The sequence below is a fragment of the Struthio camelus genome, chromosome 1, assembly GCF_040807025.1.
Source record: "Struthio camelus isolate bStrCam1 chromosome 1, bStrCam1.hap1, whole genome shotgun sequence".
Lineage (NCBI taxonomy): Eukaryota > Metazoa > Chordata > Aves > Struthioniformes > Struthionidae > Struthio > Struthio camelus.
In genome coordinates, this window is record NC_090942.1 from 91,761,217 (window position 1) to 91,781,267 (window position 20,051).

The 20,051-nt window shown below is 42.7% G+C and overlaps 1 protein-coding gene across 1 annotated transcript in view; it reads left to right on the plus strand.

Annotated features, from left to right (window-relative positions):
- Positions 1 to 14,271, plus strand: part of TBX15 (T-box transcription factor 15) — a 102,327-nt gene extending 88,056 nt beyond the window's left edge. Inside the window, exon 8 of the mRNA XM_009685066.2 lies at positions 12,025 to 14,271. Coding sequence (XP_009683361.2) covers positions 12,025 to 12,809 — 785 coding nt within the window. The 3' untranslated portion in view covers positions 12,810 to 14,271. The remainder of the gene's footprint in view (positions 1 to 12,024) is intronic.
- Positions 14,272 to 20,051: the final 5,780 nt, after the last annotated feature.

Consider the following 20,051-nt stretch of genomic DNA (forward strand, 5'->3'; position numbering starts at 1 on the left):
CTACACGGGCAAGTGGACAGTGTGTGTAAAGCTGTGATAGAAAGGAACATGCAGTCTTTGGGTGTAGAAACAGGAATAGTGGGAAACACTGGGGAGACAATTTCCTGCTATGAACTGATATTATAATATATTCTTTTGCTGCTCATATTTTTAAAGGGTGCAAAGAAATTGGAAAAGAATTCGGAGGGAAAAAAGTAGAATGATTTGTTGGCTGGAATAAGACTCCTGGGAATAAGAGCTGAGTTTGCATTGTTAATCAAAAAGAAGATCAAGAGCTAAATTTTTACAGCTTATATATCTTACAGAGAAAAGAGTACCTGATAAATTCTTGTGACAGTGATTTCCACATTTTTGTGACACATCTATGTGAAACATTCTTCATTCAGGCAGCTTTGATTCTCCTGTTCTAATCGGAAGTTCATCCCTTTCTTTGTGTGGGATGTTATCAGATAAGGAGAACAGAGGCTTCCCATCCACCTTCTTTATATAGTTGTTTTACACGTTCTTCTGTCCCCCTTCTGCGCTTCTCTGTGAGTAGCGCCAGTCGTTTCAGTTTCTCTTCAAGTGGGAGGATTTCCAGGTCCTTAATCGCTTCTTAAAAACAAGTCTGCACAGAGTATTCCAGATGCAGCCACATGATACAATTATTTAAAGGTATTATAATTTTTTCCACATTATCCTTTCTCCCATTCGACATGCATTGTAGTGTTTTGTTCGTTTGTTTGGCCCAAGCTATATGTTGAGCAAGGGCCACAGTGACACACACAATCGATACTTGGAGCCCTGGGTGCAGCTGTTTCATGCAGGGATTACGTGACTTTCTAATTTACACAATGAAGGGTTTCAGCTGCCCCACAAACAGGAGAGGCTGATATCACAACCAGTCACACAGATGGCTGATGTGACTGACACCAGTGATCCACAAACTTTATTTGTGCTTCTCACTGCTCAGCTGCAGTGCATGAGTAAGTCACTGCAGGTCTGAGACCTTAGTGGTCGTTGTGCTGTCCGACTAATGAGGCGGACGTATAGTTTCTGTCAGTGAACCCTCTGGCCCAGGTACAAAACTTCTTTTTCAGAATAAGCAATCCAAAAGCCATCATAGCTTTACAAGGGCAAGCACCATTTTTGACACAATCACAGCAGATCTGCAGGCAGTTTAAAAAAAAATTCCCCCAAACAGAACCTTACAACTGCTCTGAAAGCAGCGGTTTAGGAGAGGCTGACCTTTTGGAGAATGATGTCACCCACTTTGCAGTCTTCTTATTACTAGGGAAAAAGGGGTTTGGGTTTATTGAATGCACATGGCAATGAGATGTGGAGAAAGCCAAGAATCTATTAAAGTATTTAATTGGGATATATTTTCAAAATTTAGATTGAACCTCATCCAGATTCTCATTATTAAAAATATGTGGCTCAGTTTCTTGATTTTAACAGGGAATATAAAAATAAAGAAGGGAGGGGGTTGGAGAAAATAAGGATTCCAGTAACTCTGGACTATGTCACTTTCCAAGAGTGAAAAGAGCTGTCGCTGTCTCTATCTGATATGCAGTTTCCCACAGGATAATGAGATGAGCAAATCACTGTCAGTGAATGTACATTCTGCCAGGACATAGAGAGACCAAGATGACACTGTGACCATACTAGACTAGTGATCAGTATCTGATGCTTCCTATAAAAACTGGGAGTTACACAAGAAATCAAATTGAAGGTACTCTGGCAGCTGGTAAAAAGAATTGCCTCCTAAGCAGAATTGCAGAACCAGTATGAGAATCACATGATGTGGTATATCAGCAGGTTTGCAGCACAAAATTTTATGTCTCCATTAAGCCCCTGTTCTAATACGTGCACACCAGATCTGCCAGGGTCCAATATTTTAGTTCCAATTTGTGAATTCTCAAGGCAGCTTTCCTTTCTTTACTTGATAAGTGCCTTTGCTGAGGACTATGTACCAATTGCTTTCAACAACTTCAATCTATTCTCCATTAGCTTGAACGTATCCATTGCTCTTGCCTTGGGCATCTCAGGTAGGAAGGTCACCTATTAGAACATCTGCAAATTGTTACTGGTTATTGAGATTAGCATCAAGAGCTTGAAATTTGTCTAAAATTGTGCCAGAGACAAAGAGGGACATGCTCTCCGGTAAGATAGGACAGCATAACTGTTCAAACTGGAGTATGAGTACAACCCCCAGTCTTCCTCGGAGAGGCAGCATCATAATGCTATAGTCTTGTGCTGACAAAGGTACGGACAGAAGGCTCTTTTCCCTGGGTGGAAGAGGTACAATCCACTCATTTACTGCTGGAAAAGAACAGGCAATATTTTCTTGTAGTAAAGATGAGTCCAGACAGACCCCCAAGACTGCATGATGCATCAGCAGATAGGTGTTGCTGCTTTTCCAGCTTCCCCTTCTGTAAGCATTATTCTTTTCCTGCAGGCATCACCTCTATTTTGCCAAGGATGCATTTGTATTGCATGTTATTCATTTCTTCTTTGGTATATTGTTCTCTATGCTAGGCACGATGTTCACACAGCTGCCCTGATCACACCTGTCTGAAAACAGTATTGTGAATGCACAACTGTGTGTTAGTTGTGTCAAATGCAGGGAAGAATGAGCCCTCCAGAACGTCACATCAGCAGCTCTTGCAGGCAGAAAGAAGCAAATATCTGTCAAGATCTCCCTGGCTTCATCTGAGATCTCAGATCCCCAAAATAGTGTCTCCCATGAGAGTGGAGCTGCTGATGTCAACGGAAACTGAGAAACCCATGATTGCATTGGCTTGGCCCCTTGCCTCCCAAGTGCAGCCATCAGGTCCTTCAGCAATGCCACCAGGATAATCTGGATGCTGCTTCCCTTTTGAAATCAATTGTAAACGGTCTAGGCTATTGGCAGAGGTCAGATATTTGGGTTTGGTCTCAATTATCTTCTTGAATCTTTTGACCTTGAAAAGGAGATTGGAAACAGAGCAGTTGTTGCCAGAGTTACTGGGATGAAGTGCTGGTTTCTGCTGCATGCTTCGAATGGCTAGGAGATTGCCTCATTTAAATGAAGCAACAGGGAACAAACTGTTCCAGCTTCTTTTTAGCAGAATTGCAAACAGTTTTTCTTTAGGGAAGGGGTGTTTCTGGTGCTTCAAGATCTCAACTTTCACTAGAAAAAGTTAAAATACCCTCCTAGATGTGACATAAGAGACTGAGAGTCTGTGCCACTCTCTGATAACCTGAAAGGAGCTTGAAGCATTCCTTTATTTCAGAGAGGTTTTTACTCTGAGGTCTAATTACTGATGTATAAAATCTCTGTCATTGCATGGGTGGCGATTAAATTTTAAATGAATGAGAGGAACAATGATATTTTGAGGATTTGCACAATCTCCTTGGAGTGGTATGTTATTTCGTTACGAGTGGAACATGGCTCATGCTTTGAGCTTGATATGCTACTGCTGTTTACTCCTCAATTTAGAAATTTTGAACCTTGGTGCCTCCAGGCTTTTTATGTTGTTGTTTTTTGTTGTTTAATGTGCCTTGAAGCCTCCAGGGCCTGTGTTTGACCAAAGAAGACTCCATCAAGAAAGGCAAGAGGTCATGGGTCTTCAATTCAATTTATTTTTGTCACCACCAAAGAAATCACCACAATTTCAGTTAACATCAGCTGCAAATCTGTGGCATTTTCTTCAAAGTTTTATACCACTGTTGTGACTTTCTGAAGGGTGTATGTCACAGGGTTTCCTTTCCTGCATCAGTTTTTCATTCAGCATCACTTTCAGGGGTACCTATTGGTCTATGACCAGTGTGTCAATGTCTGTGCCTAGCTGATAGTTGTAAAGGTGAGAAACAGTGCATAATTATCACTGAAAAGCAATTTTTCTCCACTAAAATGGAGGTCCATGGTCCTCTTAATCTGAATCAGTTTAATCTGACTGTACCTGAAGAAGGAAGATAGGAAACATTTCTGTAGGAGCTGATGTACAGTTCATAAAAGTGGTGTGTATGTTACATTACAATAAGACAGAAAACCAGGTCCAATGGGTCTTCTCTCGAAACAGTGCAGAGTCACCTTACAGCCGTTGTGTCATTATATAAGGAGCAAAACCAATCATATTAAAGATAGTCTGGGGGAAGGAGAAAGAGGATGTTGTCTCTTTTTTTTGGAAAAGCTGTTTTGGTGCTCAGGATATAGATGGGAATGGAAATCAGAAGTCCTGCACTGCAGTTTTCCTTAGGGATTGTCCGCATTAGAAAAAAAGGTTGATTTTGTTTTTTACCATAGGATCTTGAATATGTTTTGTCTTTGAGAATAACTGAGGCAAATTGGATCTCTAGCTTGCTGACTGGCCAGTTTGTGTTGCAGAAATCTGAAAGAGCTAAAGAGATGAAAAGTATTATTTTGAGTTCTCTAGATTTACCATTAATTCCAGTGATTCCTGTAATTTGAGGCAAATTAAAAATAAAAATACACTTCTCTGTAATTTATAAATCTTAAATAAAATTCCTTTTCGTTCCTCACTTTTCTGCCATGTAGTACACATTTCCCCCCGAAATCTATTGCTGTATCATCCGTTTTGCCTTTTGCTATGTCTCAAAGAACTACAAAGCGCTCTTTACGTTTCCCCTACCAAAACAGCAACTCAGCCTGCAGTAGCTTTTGGGTCTCATTTGGGCCTTTTAAAGATTTTTACAGTAGATTCATAATCTGATAATTGGCCAAGGGCTTTAGAAAGAAAGCAGGCAGCTACATTCTGTGAAGAAAGAAATGGCTCTTGTTGCCCTGAAAGAGGGAAGTTTTCATTCCTGGAAACAGGGAAGGAATGAAGAGAGAATCTAGTGTGTCACAGCCACTGGAAGCCATTTCTATCGCTCTCGCGGCTTGGCCTGCTGATAACCAGGGATGGAAAATTCCATCGACTCCTGCAGAAAATGTGGGGTTGGATTCCAGGGATTGTCAAACTCCATACTTAATAACCTGGGAATAACCAGTGCAGGGAAGACAGCCTGGAGGAAACCGCTAAACTCTTTTTTATTTTTTTCTCCTGCCCTTCTTCTTTTTCTTTTGTTAACCTTGCAGTTTCCTTACCCTCTGGAAGAGCAGGTGGCCCTGCCCTTGCTCGGTGACAGACGTAGGAAGAGGCATCAAAGCTGTTCAGTTTTCCGAGGTAGTGAAGAAGGAGTTCAGAAAGGGTAGTGGTGGCATAAGAAGGAAATGATGAACCTTTCAGTCTTTCTGAGAGTTTTAATTTTGAGTCCTTGAAAGCTAGGAGTGGGAAGAGAGAACTTAGGTTGTCAGTTATACTTGCGAGGCAAAAGTAGTAGTGAAATGTGGGAGCAGGAGTAACACCTGATAATGTGGTGCATTGGCACAGCTAACAGCAATCAGAAATCTGCTTTAAAGAACTAATTGAGAGTTTCTGCTGAAGTTTAACATAGAAATCTTCCCTTAAAGGGTCAACAAGGCTGCTGAAGAGCAGAGTGTGTATGCAGTAACTGTTGAATGCTGTCCTTAAAAGACTGCATAAGGCTGTACTGTGAAAGATGTTTAGAAACCTGGAGATACAAGTAGGCATCCCGCAAGACTTAGGCATGTACCACTTTAAGCAGGAATGAATCCGGGTTTGTGCTTGGCCTGAATACAAAAAGATATGAGCTCTCATGATCATAGTGGCACCTTCTGGCTTCACAATCTATTAGTCTGTCAGATCACCTGGCAGTCTGCATAATCTCTCCCTCCTAACCATCTCTGATATCTCTACCTTTGGATAAGTACATCGTTTTTGTTCAGTGACCAAAGGCACAGTAACTTGGAGGGCAGGAAATAAGTGTCTTAAGCCATATTTAGGGTGCATGCAAGGAAGGGAATTTTACTTTTTTGTTCAAATGCCATTGTGTTTATTTACCGTTGTGTCAAAGGATAGAACGTTGTGAATAACTGGAAAGAGTTGGTTTCTCCCATGCTTTGGAAAATCCCTTTACATATGTATACATGTCTGTAGAGACTTCACAAAAATCAGACCTTTCAGGAGTGACTTAGAGTGTGTCTGCCCGGACAGGCTCTTCTGTCTGTGCTCCATGCTGGCCAGACATATGCCAGCTCCAGGCCAGCTCCATTTGGAAAGCTGGAGAGCTGCATTAGCATGGCTCTGTGCCCAAGTGAATATAAACTGGCTCTCAGGAGGGCTTATTAGCTCAAGCAAAGTGCCAGGAGGAGAGCTGCAAGCCAGATGAGCTGCTAGCGGCTATAGCCCCTCTTTCTCTTGCCCTTGGGTGATCAGACACATGCCTGTCACAAGATGGAGATCCCCACATTTTTGATGTGTTACAGAGGAGGGCTTTGACACTTCCAAGAGAGAGATCAGCAAGGCTGTCTTGCCTGCACTGATTATTCCCAAGCATCTGGCCTTTGGGCTAGGTCATGCTCATGTCTGAGGAGAAGATAGCTGGGCTTAGGTTCTGGGCCTCTAGGCTGTAGACTGGTCATGTTTAATCCAGAGCCCATGTCTGTGGTCCTCCTAAACTAAATTAGCTTGTAGATGGAAGTGGGATGAGCTGTTTAAGAAGCATTTGCATTTAAAAATGAACAATTACTTTGTGCTAACTGACATATGAAAATATAACATCCTAAGATATATCTGGTGGTTTCCAACCTTGTTAAAAGGTCAGAGGACAGGCTCTGAGGACCATCAGCCAAATCTATCCTTAATGAGATGGTGAACACCAGGTTATCACTGCTGGAGCCCAACTACACAAGGAGTTGGAGACTGATAATATGGTCAGACAATGGCAAATGATCGAGTTGGAATAATTCCATCTCCTCAGCTGAGATGTGGCAGCCAGGTGTTGCATAGTTCACTGCATCGTGGTGCTAAACGAAAGACACTTTACTCAGTTGTTCGGGTTAAAGATTTCATCATAAAGAGTTCATCATCAGGAGGGCAGGCTAAGCTGACCAGATTTACCTGTAATTGCAATGGTATGGAAATGTTACTTCCAGTCAGTTAAGGTCAGTAATTTCTCACACCACACCAATGCTCTTGTGTGCAGTTGTCTGACTAGACTCTGCTGCTGTCCAGGGCATGGCCCTGATGTTCAGTCATTCTTGTACTGACTGCAGTCTTGGCTTGAGCTTGCTCCTCCTCTGCATTAAGCAAGGACTTCAGGGACTGGGAGGTTTGTATGGAGGCACTGCAGGTGATGGTAGCAACTGATGCCTGGAAACATTAGCAAGGAAAGTACACTGCAGTTGAGTCCAAAGTGTGATTTATGTGCACGTTCCAGATAAAGAAGTTTGGGACAAGCTGTGGGTCAACTGACTAGCGTGGTGTTATTCCTAAGAGAGATCCCGGAGAGTTTTCCATATGCAATTGCTTCAGTCTCCCTTGGCACTGATACGCTCTCCCCACTATCTCCTCATTGCCAGAAAGCTCCCTTGGCTTACGCTGACTGCTTGGCAGATGTGTTTTCCATCTAGCTTGCAAAGTTAGTAGTTCCCAGTGTAGCCTACGGTGTGTAGGAGAGCTGTCCCTTACTTTTCAGATGCCCTGGCATGCTGCAGGCCCTGGTTTTAAGGCACATCATACCCTTGGGACTGGGTATGTTTGGGTTTGCAGTTTATTCTGAAATTATCCTCAACACAATCCTGGTCTAGGTAAAATCAAAAACAGGAATCTATTTGTAGCATATGAAGAGACAACACTGTGACTGAGGCTTTGAAGGACACACGTGACAGGAAGGAAAGAAGACCAGTCATAAGCTATTTAAGATGAAATTTTAATGGCAGTTCTTGTCTGTATCCAGATGACAAGCTGTAGATGCTTCCCTAATCCTTGTGATCAGGTATTTGATAATGGCACACAGCCAGCACTTCTAGCCTGTGTTCACAAGAGGGAACACCAGGGTGGGGAAGATTTGCTTTTACATCCTGCCATCTCCATGGGGTTTCCCTGTGTTCTACCATGATTTAATTCTTTCTCCCACTTTCCCTCCTCAGTGATTTTTTACTTCTCAATCCAGTTTAGAAATTTTGACCTTCTTCCCACTAGACCATTCTTCACTCCTCCTCTTTGGAAATGCTCCTGTCCCTTTAATAAGGCTTGCCTCAGTTATCATCTGCATGTCCAGACAGAGAGCAGACTAATTTCAGGATGGCTCCAGTGCCTAGCTAAGCCCTGAACATAACAACATCAGGACACTGTGAGTTAGCACACATTTGTCTGCCATGCAGGGCAGGGCTCAGGTCCAGAGGAGGTGGCTTTGACATTATAAACCTTGTATTTCATATAAACATTTGACTTGCTAACTGCGCATACCTGGGATTGATGAATGCAGGGCCAGAAATCATCCTCTGAAGACTGGACACAGTGGTAACCAGATCACTTTGGAATCCTAAGTGTGGAGGTGAGGGATACTGGTAATATCGGTACATTAATGGTAAATGGTAGGGATACTATTACATTAATGGTAAATGACGTTGCTGTTAACCATTATTCCCAGGGACAGTAATGGATAGAGAAAAGGAAGAGAGGAGAGTTATTGAAGAATTCATTTTGTTTTTCCTTAAATGTGGTTGCAGTTGACCTAATCCGGATCTAAACATAGCCTTGTGCATCAGCTAACTAGACCAGTTTATATCCATGCCTTTCATTAAAACGACGTACATATCTGTGTGTCTGAGACTGTAGGTTGTTGTGGATGTGCTTGCTGGGCTTGCTGCCATCTCTAAGGGTGTTTGGCCAACTCGGTAACAACTCCAATCCAAGTTATAACTTCACAAAAGTCCAGGTTGCACCTGGCCCATACTTAGTGCTTCCAGCAAAGACAAATTAGAAATATAATTCAGAGTAGAGTAGAGCTATTTACCTTTTAAAGAGGGTGAGCTGAGATGGATATTTTACTCTGATGGCCTTGCTCTGTGCTGTCACCCTTTCTCCTTAAAGGTGTAAAGATTATTCGGTAAATGAACAGAAACTTTAGTTTCCTGCCTTATGCTCTACTGCAGTAAAAGCACTCTTGTGTCCTGCACTTATGACTGAGATTTGGAACAAAGCATTCTTGAAAGGGAGTCATCAGATCTGGCATTCGCTCCTGCCAAGAGATGTCTTAGCTCCTGATGTTTTAAAGTCATGTCAGAAAAGAAAAAAATCTTTCTCTTTGAGTCTTTCCTGGTTACCATGTTGTCTCTTCAGGTTTTTCGGTTGGCCTGCGAAAAGAGATAATTCAAAGCAGAATCACTTTAGTCTCTCTATGGGGTAACCTGAAATCTGCAATTCAGGGTTTCAATTTTGGAACGCCAATAGTTAAGTAAGCAACACTTGCAATTGCTAATCAGAGGCCTTTGCCTACTCTTACTCTGTGGAACAGAGGCCTCAGTTATGGGTATGACTCTATAATAGACTCCTTAGGAGACCTGTGAAACCCAATGTTCATGGTAACTAGTGTGTCTGCTCCTCTCCTGCATAGTTTTTTCAGGTTAACTATAGCATAAAAGCATACTGAAATGAAATCATTGCAGGTAATCATTTATTCTACGCATTTTTATTTCAAATAGATTGTTAAATGCTCACAAAATACTTGTTTTTTTTCTTTTACTTATTGCCCAGACACTGTCAACAAATAAGTCATGATCCAAAATTTGTTCATGAAATATATGGTGTAAAGAATAAAGTGCATGATTACTGTGCTGTGGTTTAAATACATGTCACTTAGTGTTGTACTTATTTTGTCATTATGTGACTTCGGTATTTTTGGTCTTTGATAGATGAGCAATGGTAGATGAACTCAGCTGTCCTCCCTGACCTCTGTTTAGAACAGAGCTAACAGAGGAAAATGTGTGTCTAAAGTTCAGCATCTGGGCTCAAACTCACCTTTATCACCATTTAAACTAAAATGGACTTTGCAATGAAACTACTTGTGTAGAGGCAGGTGTTCCCCTCTGGCAATCCTGCTGCAGTTTTGACAGCCTGTAACAGAGAGTCAGGGAGAAGAGCTGAAGGGGAATTAACACCTTAACATACCACAACAGAATTTGCCAGAGACTTTAGAAGATGCGGGGAAGTGTACCCTCTACAGTGCATACAGAATCAGAAATTCACATGAGGTCTTTGAGCTATGAAGCTTGAGCGCACTAGCAGGTCTGAGCATTTCGGTGTACTCAGGAAGGAAATATAGAGTGCATGGTGCCACTTGAAACTTGACATTCCCTTTTCAATTCTAATGGACATTTGAGGCAGGGCTTCTCTCTTATGCTTCTGAATGAATGACAGAAGGAGTCAGTGACTGAGGGTTGTTACCAATAAACATTCATCCCCATGGCTGGTAATGGAAATGACTACTTCGGCTTAGCAGCAACCCAAGAATGCATATTTTCACAATGCTGCCTGGGCCACTGCAGCCAGCCCAGGCAGTGCTTATCCAAGGCTACTTTTCTTCTTGTTTTTGGCTCTTGCACCAAATGAAACTATTTGTGTAGTTTTTTCTGTGTAGTTTTTTCTGAAAAAGAATAATTAATTTCTCAAACTTACCTTTTCGCCCTAATGTCCCACTCAATTTCATTTTCGATGTTTTAGACTGATATAATCCCACTTACAGTTTCACCACCATACGCTGAAACAGAATGTGTCCCTCTAGCACATCTCTTGGTCACTAGCAACATCCCTTCTCTTTTCATCACATAGCGTTGTCTACAGTTCCTCTCCTGTTTTGAACCAGACCTAGATTGGCCTCAAAATCCTGCTGTTTTTTTCCATATGGCAACATAGAAAGATGTCTCTTCCTTTTGCCCCTCCATATGCAACCTCTGCCTTGGTTTTATGTCACTTACCCATTCTAACCCACTCTTTTCCAGTCCCTTTGCCTCTCACCTGGCATCTTCTAGCCTGTCCAAAATGCTACCTCACCAGTTATCTTCCTCGTTTCTCTGGTTCCACTGCTCCAGGAGTCAAATCTCTTCACTCTTTTTACAAGACCGTCCAGTGTAAGTTGCCCTAAAGTGAAAAAGAGAATTCACATAAAGAGACTCATACAACAGAAAAAAATAGTTCACACCAGGAAATTGCGTTCCTTTAAGCACAGAACTGATTTTCCTAGTTGAGCAAAGAAGCGTCCTCTGGTTCAAACTCTTGATTAGAATAGTCTCATCTCAATCTCAAAACTATGCCAGCAGCTTCTTCATATTAAATATTTTTCGTTTGTTACTCTTCTTCATGGTATTGCATGGTACTCCCTTCCCAGATGAAAAAACATGAACATCTCTGCTTGTGTAAAACAATTAATTCTATAATTTGTAGCATAAATAATATATATGACATTAATGCTATGCATATGCATATACTTCAATATTTTGTTAACAACATCCATGATACAACATATCAAATAGCTTTCAGAGTCAAAGCACATGCTTGAAAATCCTGACGCATCCCCTTTTTCTGCCCCGTGGAACAGGCTGTAGCTCAAAACCGTGTCCGTTCTTTTTAGTGATACTTCTGGCTTAAATCAGTACTGCTGCACCATGAGCTGTCCCAGAAAACTGTTGAATAGTGCAAAAGTCCAACATGCTTTCAGCCACTTCCTGCCGCAAGCCCCCAAAGCTGATGATAAAGCATGTCTGCAGCAGAACCATACAGCCTGCTGACTGGTGGTCTTCCTGGAGACCAGGAGAGAGGAGACGAGACTTCAAAAAAAGAGGCGACTAGATAAACATGCCTGGAAATTGCAGATCTCTTGACTGATGGAGCTGCTTTTCCTCGCAGCTTTTTCCACTGACTTGGAATGTTCTGTGACACGCTTGCTTCCCTCTCCTATTTTAAAAGGGAAGAAAACCTCCATTTAAAAACAAAATCCTAGCAAAAAAGCGGCAGGAGAGACCAAGGGATGTTATTAATAAAGTGAGGACCCTTGCCAAGAGAGGCTGAGTTTTCCGGTGGTCATTTTACCACCCTTGTTTCTTTATTAAACTAAGCTGTTTTTCTAACGAGATCGTCTTGCTTTGCACGTGTGTTCTTGGGCTCTGAACATCCTCCCATGTGTTTTGTTTTCCAGGAGGCAGCACAGGTACCTCCCCCACAACCTCCAGCACGGGGACCCCTTCGCCCTCCGCTTCCTCTCATCTTCTCTCTCCATCCTGCTCCCCCCCGGCCTTTCATTTGGCCCCCAACACTTTCAATGTTGGCTGCCGGGAGAGTCAGCTCTGCAACCTCAACCTGTCTGATTACCCCCCGTGCGCCAGGAGCAACATGGCTGCGTTGCAGAGCTACCCGGGGCTGAGCGACAGTGGGTACAACCGGCTGCAGAGTGGCACCGCCTCTGCCTCTCAGCCCTCAGAGACCTTCATGCCTCAGAGGACTCCATCCTTGATCTCAGGAATGCCTACTCCTTCCTCACTGCCCACCAACAGCAAGATGGAGGCGTACAGCAGCCAGCTGGGTTCATTCCCCAGCTCCCAGTTTCAGTATGTCATGCAAGCGGGCAACCCTGCCTCCACCTCTTCTTCCTCACACATGTTTGGTGGTGGCCACATGCAGCAGAGCTCCTACAATGCCTTCTCCCTTCACAATCCCTACAACCTCTATGGATACAATTTCCCTGCTTCCCCAAGGCTGGCAGCAAGCCCAGAGAAACTGACCACCTCTCAAAGCACTTTACTCTGTTCCTCCCCTTCCAGCGGGGCCTTCGGAGAGAGGCAATACCTTTCGACAGGCATGGATCATGGGATGCATATGATCAGCCCTCCGTCCAGCAACCAGCAGACAGCCAACGCCTGTGACAACAGACAGTACGGTGCTGTTCAGGGCTCCTCCTCACAGATGTCTGTGCACATGGTCTAACGAGCGGTGCATCTCCTTGGAATTGAAGGCAGTCAGACCTTCATCATTTCCATGGGTGAACCCATCCTGGTACCTTTTTGCCTTTAAACTTATAGTGGAACTAGTATTGTAATAATAAATATGAACACAAGCCGACTAGGTATGTGCCACAAAACCTCATGGGAAGCCTTGACTGACAGCCACTGCAGCTTGTAATCCAGGGCCTCCGGATCTGGCACAGAGCATCTGCTCTTTCTGGACATTGCAGAGAGAAGGGCATAACTTTTGAGAGAAGCTGGAGTGAAGCAGCTGAATATACAGTTTACGCATTAACTCTTAGCTAGTGTGAGCTCTCATGCGGAGGGAGCTGTGCCCCTGTGCTGTCTCCTCTGGGGGTCAAAGAAAGGAAGCCTCTGAGGACCTCATCCTGCAAAGCTGCACTGCCCATGAGAGGCCATAGCCTTAAGGGCCTTCCTCTTCCTGGACCGTCCATCACTGCTGGAGCGGCTCAGCCTGTTTCTGAAGTTGCCCCTTCTCCCACTGTAGCCAAGGAATGTTACTGAGCTGGAGCTTTTCTTCCCAAAGAGATTTCTGCATTTTGACTATGGTTCTGCCTGATTGACCATTTCTTTGCACGGGTTGAGCTCACCAGCTCCCAGCCTGTAGAGATGGGAGACAGAGAGAGAGAGAGAGAGAGAGAGAGAGAAAGGGAGAAAGAGAGAGAGAGAGAGAGAAAGAGAAGTTTTAACTCACAAGTGAACCTCTGACACGAGCAGGGACTGACTGATCTTCAGAAAGACGCACATGGGGAGAGGGGGCTCAGCTCCTGTTGATGTTACCCAAAGTGATGCACCATAAAAAAAAAAAAGAACAACAGTCTGTGTGTGCAACATATGAGTCCTATAGCACTCAACTCAATGGGAGGAAACTCTTCAGACTGAGCTCAGGGGGAAGAGTGATGAGAAAAGAGAGCTCTGCTCTACGGCAGTACAGCCGGCCTCCTTCACCTTGCATGCAAGAGTTGCCATAGAAAATCATTAGCATTTCAGTAACAGTGAGGTCGAGTATTCCCCAGCCTCCCGCCTGCCACATGATCTCTGTTTAACCAAATAGATCATTGCCTTTTGACATCTTTCTTTTCTGTTTTTTCTTCTCTTTTTTTTCTTCGAATCCTTTAAAAATAAGAAAACAACTGAAGCTTGGTGCAAGCTATGCATTTAAGTCGTGTGAAAATGCAAATACCAAGTAACAGAATACAGATATTATTGAGATTTGTTGTGAGGTGTTGTAGATAAATGTATTTATATGCCTAGTGGGGAATTCAATATTATGAATATAAAAGAGGGCAATAAAAATGGTATGTAAAATATGTATGAAGAAAAAAAGGTGTATAAAGATTTGCCCTATGCACGGAACTCTGTTTCTAAGTGCCAAGCACAGAACGCGCTAAATAAATCCTTGCAATTGTTCCCTTTGTGTTTTTTTTTCATCTGTTAGGCTCCTTCAGTTGTCATGTAGAGACAGAAGTTTTCAAAATTCTGCCATGTGTGTATGCGCAATACATGAAATACAGACACAGTGCGAAGTTGTAAAGTCCAGGTATGGAGCTTAAGAGAACGCAAATTTCTACGTGCATGTATACAGGAGTATTTCTGAGCAGAGCACTCAGGAGGAGTGTGTGCAGAGTCAGAAATACTGCTCTGCAGCTACTGGCATAGAAATCTATTTCTTGGGAAGAATTCACTGAAGCCATGATATTTTACATAACTGAAACCCTGAATAGGGGTTGCAATCAGATTTCTTATAATAAAAAGACCTCTCCTAAGTGATCTGATCAGCTTCAGAAATGGGAAAATAACAGTATTTCCTTTCACAGGGATTAGTGTTATAATAAAAATAAAAATTCAATGTTCTCAAGAGAGATTTTTAAAATTGGATGTTTGGGATCCATAAGGTGCCTGCTTTCGTAGGAAATGTGTCTTATGGACAGCTAGAGTTATTTTGACTGTTAAAGTCTAATATAAAGCACTTCAGAACCATTTTCCACAGTTAGTATTTAAAGTAATAGTTACAAATGATAGTATAATTTGTATTTCACTGTTAAATGTCATTTGGAGGTATTTGTCAGCTTTTCATTTATATTTAATTCCTGCTGTGTGATTGAGACTAATACTGAAAGCAGCTAAGGAGCTGAAACCCTCCCAGACCTGGCTGTAAGACTTATGACTGTGTGGTTTACTGCTTTCTGTGTGCCAATAAATTTTTTTCTGAATTGAAAAAGCACCAGGAATGTAGAAAGACTTTGAAAGATAAATTCTCCAAGCATTTTTTAATCTTTATTTTTACAGGGCAATATCAATATACAAATAGCATTCCCGATTTTGTGCCTCGTCTCTCTGACTGTATTCTGGCTTTGACTGTGTCTAGCCTTGTATGCATCAGAAAAGGGTTGGAGAGACTACAGTGGGCAAATGTGACAGGATCTGCCCCTTCCCTTCTTCTCTTCTATTTGATCCTAACATGTAATTCTTGGTTCAATCCTGAAATAGGAAGTTTTGTAGCCTCTCTAAAATTCTTTGTACACTCTTTCAGAAATACTTTTGATTCTTTGCTTTGAGTCATGGTTGAATGTCATCCTGTGGCAATGATTTCTGCAGGTTAATAATATGTTGTGTGAACCAGTATTTCCTGCTGTTGCCTATTTGCATTCACAAACAGACATATAAGAAGGTCATGATCAAAGCATACAAATAATGGATGATACACACGTGTGGGTCAAGAAGCTCGTCTCTTCCTGCTTCCTGCCTTGACCACCAAGAGTATCTCATTTTTTCAGAAAAGTTTTTCCTTGCCCTGCATGCTTTTTTCTCTGTCTCTAGTATCTGTTTGGAGATAAGGTCCCAAGAACAGATATGGTCTTTTGTATTTGGGAGAGCCACTCATTTGTAATATGGCATTGTGTGGCATCTGCAGCCCTACTTTATTTACCCCATCTTCTGTGGGGCTTTGGAGGGAATGAGGGAGGAGTGTTGGTTGATTGGTTTTAACTGCTGCTTCACATTAATGCCAGGTCTTTACTGAGTTGCCCCCAGATATATATAGACTCTTTCTAAACTGATACAATTAAAGGAAAACTTAGATAGGTCTATGAGCCATGCAAGTCTCTCTCAGCATCCCTTGCTTTATATTTGTTGGTATCAAATGTCTTTACAGTTGTATTGCTGGCTCCCATTGTTTGGCTCAGTCTTTCATAAGCGTCTTACAAACTTTGCTAAAGCTGATTTTACAGTTTGGTGTCTCTTACAAATGCTGCTACATTATTGCTCAAGTGTATTAGTATTGAACCTACTCCAGGAATGAGTTGACCTCCAGTGCTAATGTTTTGCCATGATCAAAATATGTGATAAGCGACTCTAGTATGATGTTAGCAGCTCATCACTCCTTTCTCAAGTGCCTTCCTAACCCCTTTTGATTCACTGCCTTTCAGATTGATAAGTTTGTTCCTGTGTAATTTTCTCGCACACCTGGATAGCGCTGCCCTGTGAATACCAGCGGAAAAAAACATACTGGTCAAAAGCAGAGTGCTACTCTTTCTTATTTATCCCCTTTAATCTTTTGTGAGTGAGTCTGTATTTCAGCTAATGAGAAAATGTGATCTGATCAAAGCAAAAATCCTTCTCAGTATCAAAATATATGATTCTAATTTTGATTAAAACAAAGAATGAATGTCACCCCAAGTCATCACTAAAAATGGTCACTGAAAACAGCAAGACAGGCAAAGGGCACAACTTTCAATATTAGAGGGTGGAACTGGACTTCCAGTTCCATGCATTTTAAAAGGCATCACTGAAACTGTCATCTAAACTTTTCAGTAATATGATCTTTCAAGGTAATGAGCATTCTCCAACCAAGCTCTTCAACATGCTGAGATAACGTTATTCTGTCCAATCGCTTTTGGTAAGACCCTTACTCACCTTAGTGTTAGTATTTTTCAACCATATTTATTGACCATATTTATTTAGCTCTTTTATAACGAATTACATGACACATATACAAAATGAGAGAGTTTGTTTATTCGTTAGGCTTAGCATATAGTACTAAGTATAGTATAACACATAAGTGTTTTGTTGACCAAGGACCAAAATATTCAGCATCAAGACTGAAAAAGAACAGGGAAAAAACTGAGAGAGGTTGGCCTCAAAAATGATATAGAGTTATAACTTCATAAATATGGACTGTGTAGGAAAGTTACTCTGATAGTCTATGAGGATTAAAAGCAAGCTAACAGTAAAACGGTAAAACCAAACATTGTAAATTTTTTCTTTGGTCATCACTGCACACAGCAAAAGCAGAGCAATGTTCAGAGCGCAGCATTGAAAACAGTAGGCTAAAACATGTGAAATAATTTACTTGGTGTTCAGTGAGGTGCACAGGGAAAATCCTTCCAGTGTAACACTCCCCTGAGCGGACCACCTGCTCAAAGGCTTGTCACCTCCCCCAGAAACACTATTTAAATGTTAAATTTGAAGTGGACTTAGACAGACAGAGGGACACCATGTGCAGCAGTGGCTCCCCCACCCACACAGAGACTCTGAACCACTTGCCACTTCTTACTGAGGCTTCCCAAAGGAGGTAATGGCCCAGATCACGTGAAAGATGCATCAGGGAGATGCCTGGGAGATCTGCTTGGGACTGGCTCACCTAACAGAAGACCTGTGTTGCAGTACACAGTGCAGCAGCCATCCTTGGAAACCCGCCTTTCCTTAGATGACTGCCCTAACCACAGGACTGGAGCCTTCTTGGCATGGTCACGCTCCCATCCAGGAGCTCTTGACTGTTCAGTTGTAAAGCAAGTCAGGGCTGGGGGTGGGGGGAAGGCAGCAGTTGCATGGTTCCTCTCCCCTTCCTTTCCTCCCTGCTCCACCACAGACATTTGAACCCCTTGGCCAACTTCAAGCAGCTTCGACGGAGTGGTTACATTCTCAAAGGTACAAGTTCTTACGTCTTTCCTTTTAAAAGATAGGAGAGGAGGACCAAGCCCTCATTGGGAGGGCTTGGAGGAGGACCAAGCCCTTCCCATGGCAAGGAAGGCCATCATGTATCATCAACTCTCTGCTCAGAGAAGCCACATCTGGGACGTATATCCTGCACCTCTCCCCTCCCAACCCCCCACAGTTTAATTTGGCACAAGTATGTTATTAGGCACCAGAGAATCTACCAATACTGCAGGAAACCAAGGTTCTTTATTTCGTGGCTCGTGGGCTCATCCATTTAATCTTGGCCAATGCAGGCTTCTAGCTTGCAGCATGGCGGAAGGAATGGATATGTATCCCCAAGTTAGATGCTGCAGATTTAAAATGTGAAGCATCATGTAACATCTTTGATGATGGGCTCTCTATCAACAAGCCTGATGCAAATACCAGGAAAGGTAGTGGAAATATCCACAGCAGATCTCTGATCTTGCCACGCAGGCTGTTCTAAGCGCATACCTGGCAAACTGTTAAAAAAAATGAAGAGGATGGGGCAAAAATGATCAGAGTGGATTTGGGAGCAAGCCATGCAAAATTTGTTTAGCTTCATTCCTTAATACATTGACGGGACATAAATATTACAGTGACCATAGTCAGTGCAATTCAGCAATACTAGAACACTGCGCTCCAGTACGACACAGCGTTCTTGAAGGGAACGTGAGTACTGTGCATTAAAGCAAAATGCTTAGGGTGGAAACATAAATACAAATTGAGGTATACAGCCTGTGACATTATGTTAAAATCATAGCAGACAATCTGCTAGTGTGGCTGCTTTATTACTTTACTGATGTAACTGAGGGTGACAGACAGTTATTTGGGATAAAAATAAAAAATGAGTTCAGCTTTTTTTTTTTCTTCCCTGACACATTGGGCACATTTGCCCAGAACACACATCCAGCGCTGGCATGTCAGACCCTGCCCTGCACTAGCAAATAAGTTTTGCTGGACACTGCTTATTGGACATGGTTCTAAACAAAAAAAAATATCATGAAAGTGCACTCAAAGACTAGGCAGCAGGAAGCCTGAGCATGCCAATTATATACAAGAGAAACACTAGAAATGCAGCTATTAGAGCCATGAGAGAACTTTGTGGGCAGGGCACTGGTGTGGCCAAGTGCAAGCTTGCTATAAATAAGCCAGTTCCCATCCAAGGAACATCTGACTCCTTCAGCACTTTTCCTTCTTTAGAAGCCTGCAGAACGAGGCATTTTAGGCAGTTCTGTAACCCAGTGTTTTGCGTGTACTGATGGGACCATAACTGAGAGCATCACAGATTGGTCTCTTTGTCTGCTGAGGAGGGGATTTTGTAGCCTGCTGCTGGCCCACAGAATTTTACTCCTACTTTCTCAGTAATTTCTACCTAGGAAATTGTACAGAATACAGATAAAATCCCTGACACTCTTCAAGGGTTGCTTTCACATTTCAGTAACTGTTGCCTATTACTCAAGAAGTGTAACATGGTCACAAATGGCAGGAGCAGTCTCCAGGGTGTACCTCTTTTAATATTAGCTCCTGTCCACAAAAAAAAATTCCAATAATTCTAGTCTGCCTGACTGGAGGACTACAATGGAGAACAGCAGTTCATACTGCTGCGTGCTGTCATGTTGCAACAGCCCAGTGACACTCGTCAGCATCAGCTGGTTGAGAGAGGAGCATGAAATCACCACAATAAAGGGGATTGCACAACAGTCTATCTCTGGAGCACGGAGCCGGTCTTTTTTCTGACTTAACGTGGAACTCATCGTATGCTGTGGGGGAGAAGGATTAGGAGGCTGTATAATTTTACACTAGTTGAAGTTCCTACCAGTGCTGTTCTTATTCCAGTAACGTTCTAAATTTGTTGCTCATTTTGGAAGCTGTGTCTTTCAGCTGAATAATGCCCTTCTCTGCTGATATAGCGTGACTTCTGTGGGCTCCACTCAGCCACTCACAAACAGTAGTACACTCTGGTAGTTCACCTCTCCCCTTGAGCACCCAACACTGTGCATGCGTCACGGCACTGTTTTCCAGCTGACTGGATGCAGCAGTCTCTGACTAATGCAGACTCATAAGGCAGAGTCAGCCTAGCTGGGACAGTGAGCAGAGAGCATGTGATAACCACTAGCCCTTCTCTTATGATGGGGAGGGTGCTGCTGGTTCAGCTGTCAGCCAAAGAGGAGAGGCTGTCTGGAGGCATTTTCAGTGAAGATGCCTTTGACCAGGATGGGCTTTTCCCTCCAGACCACATGAATGA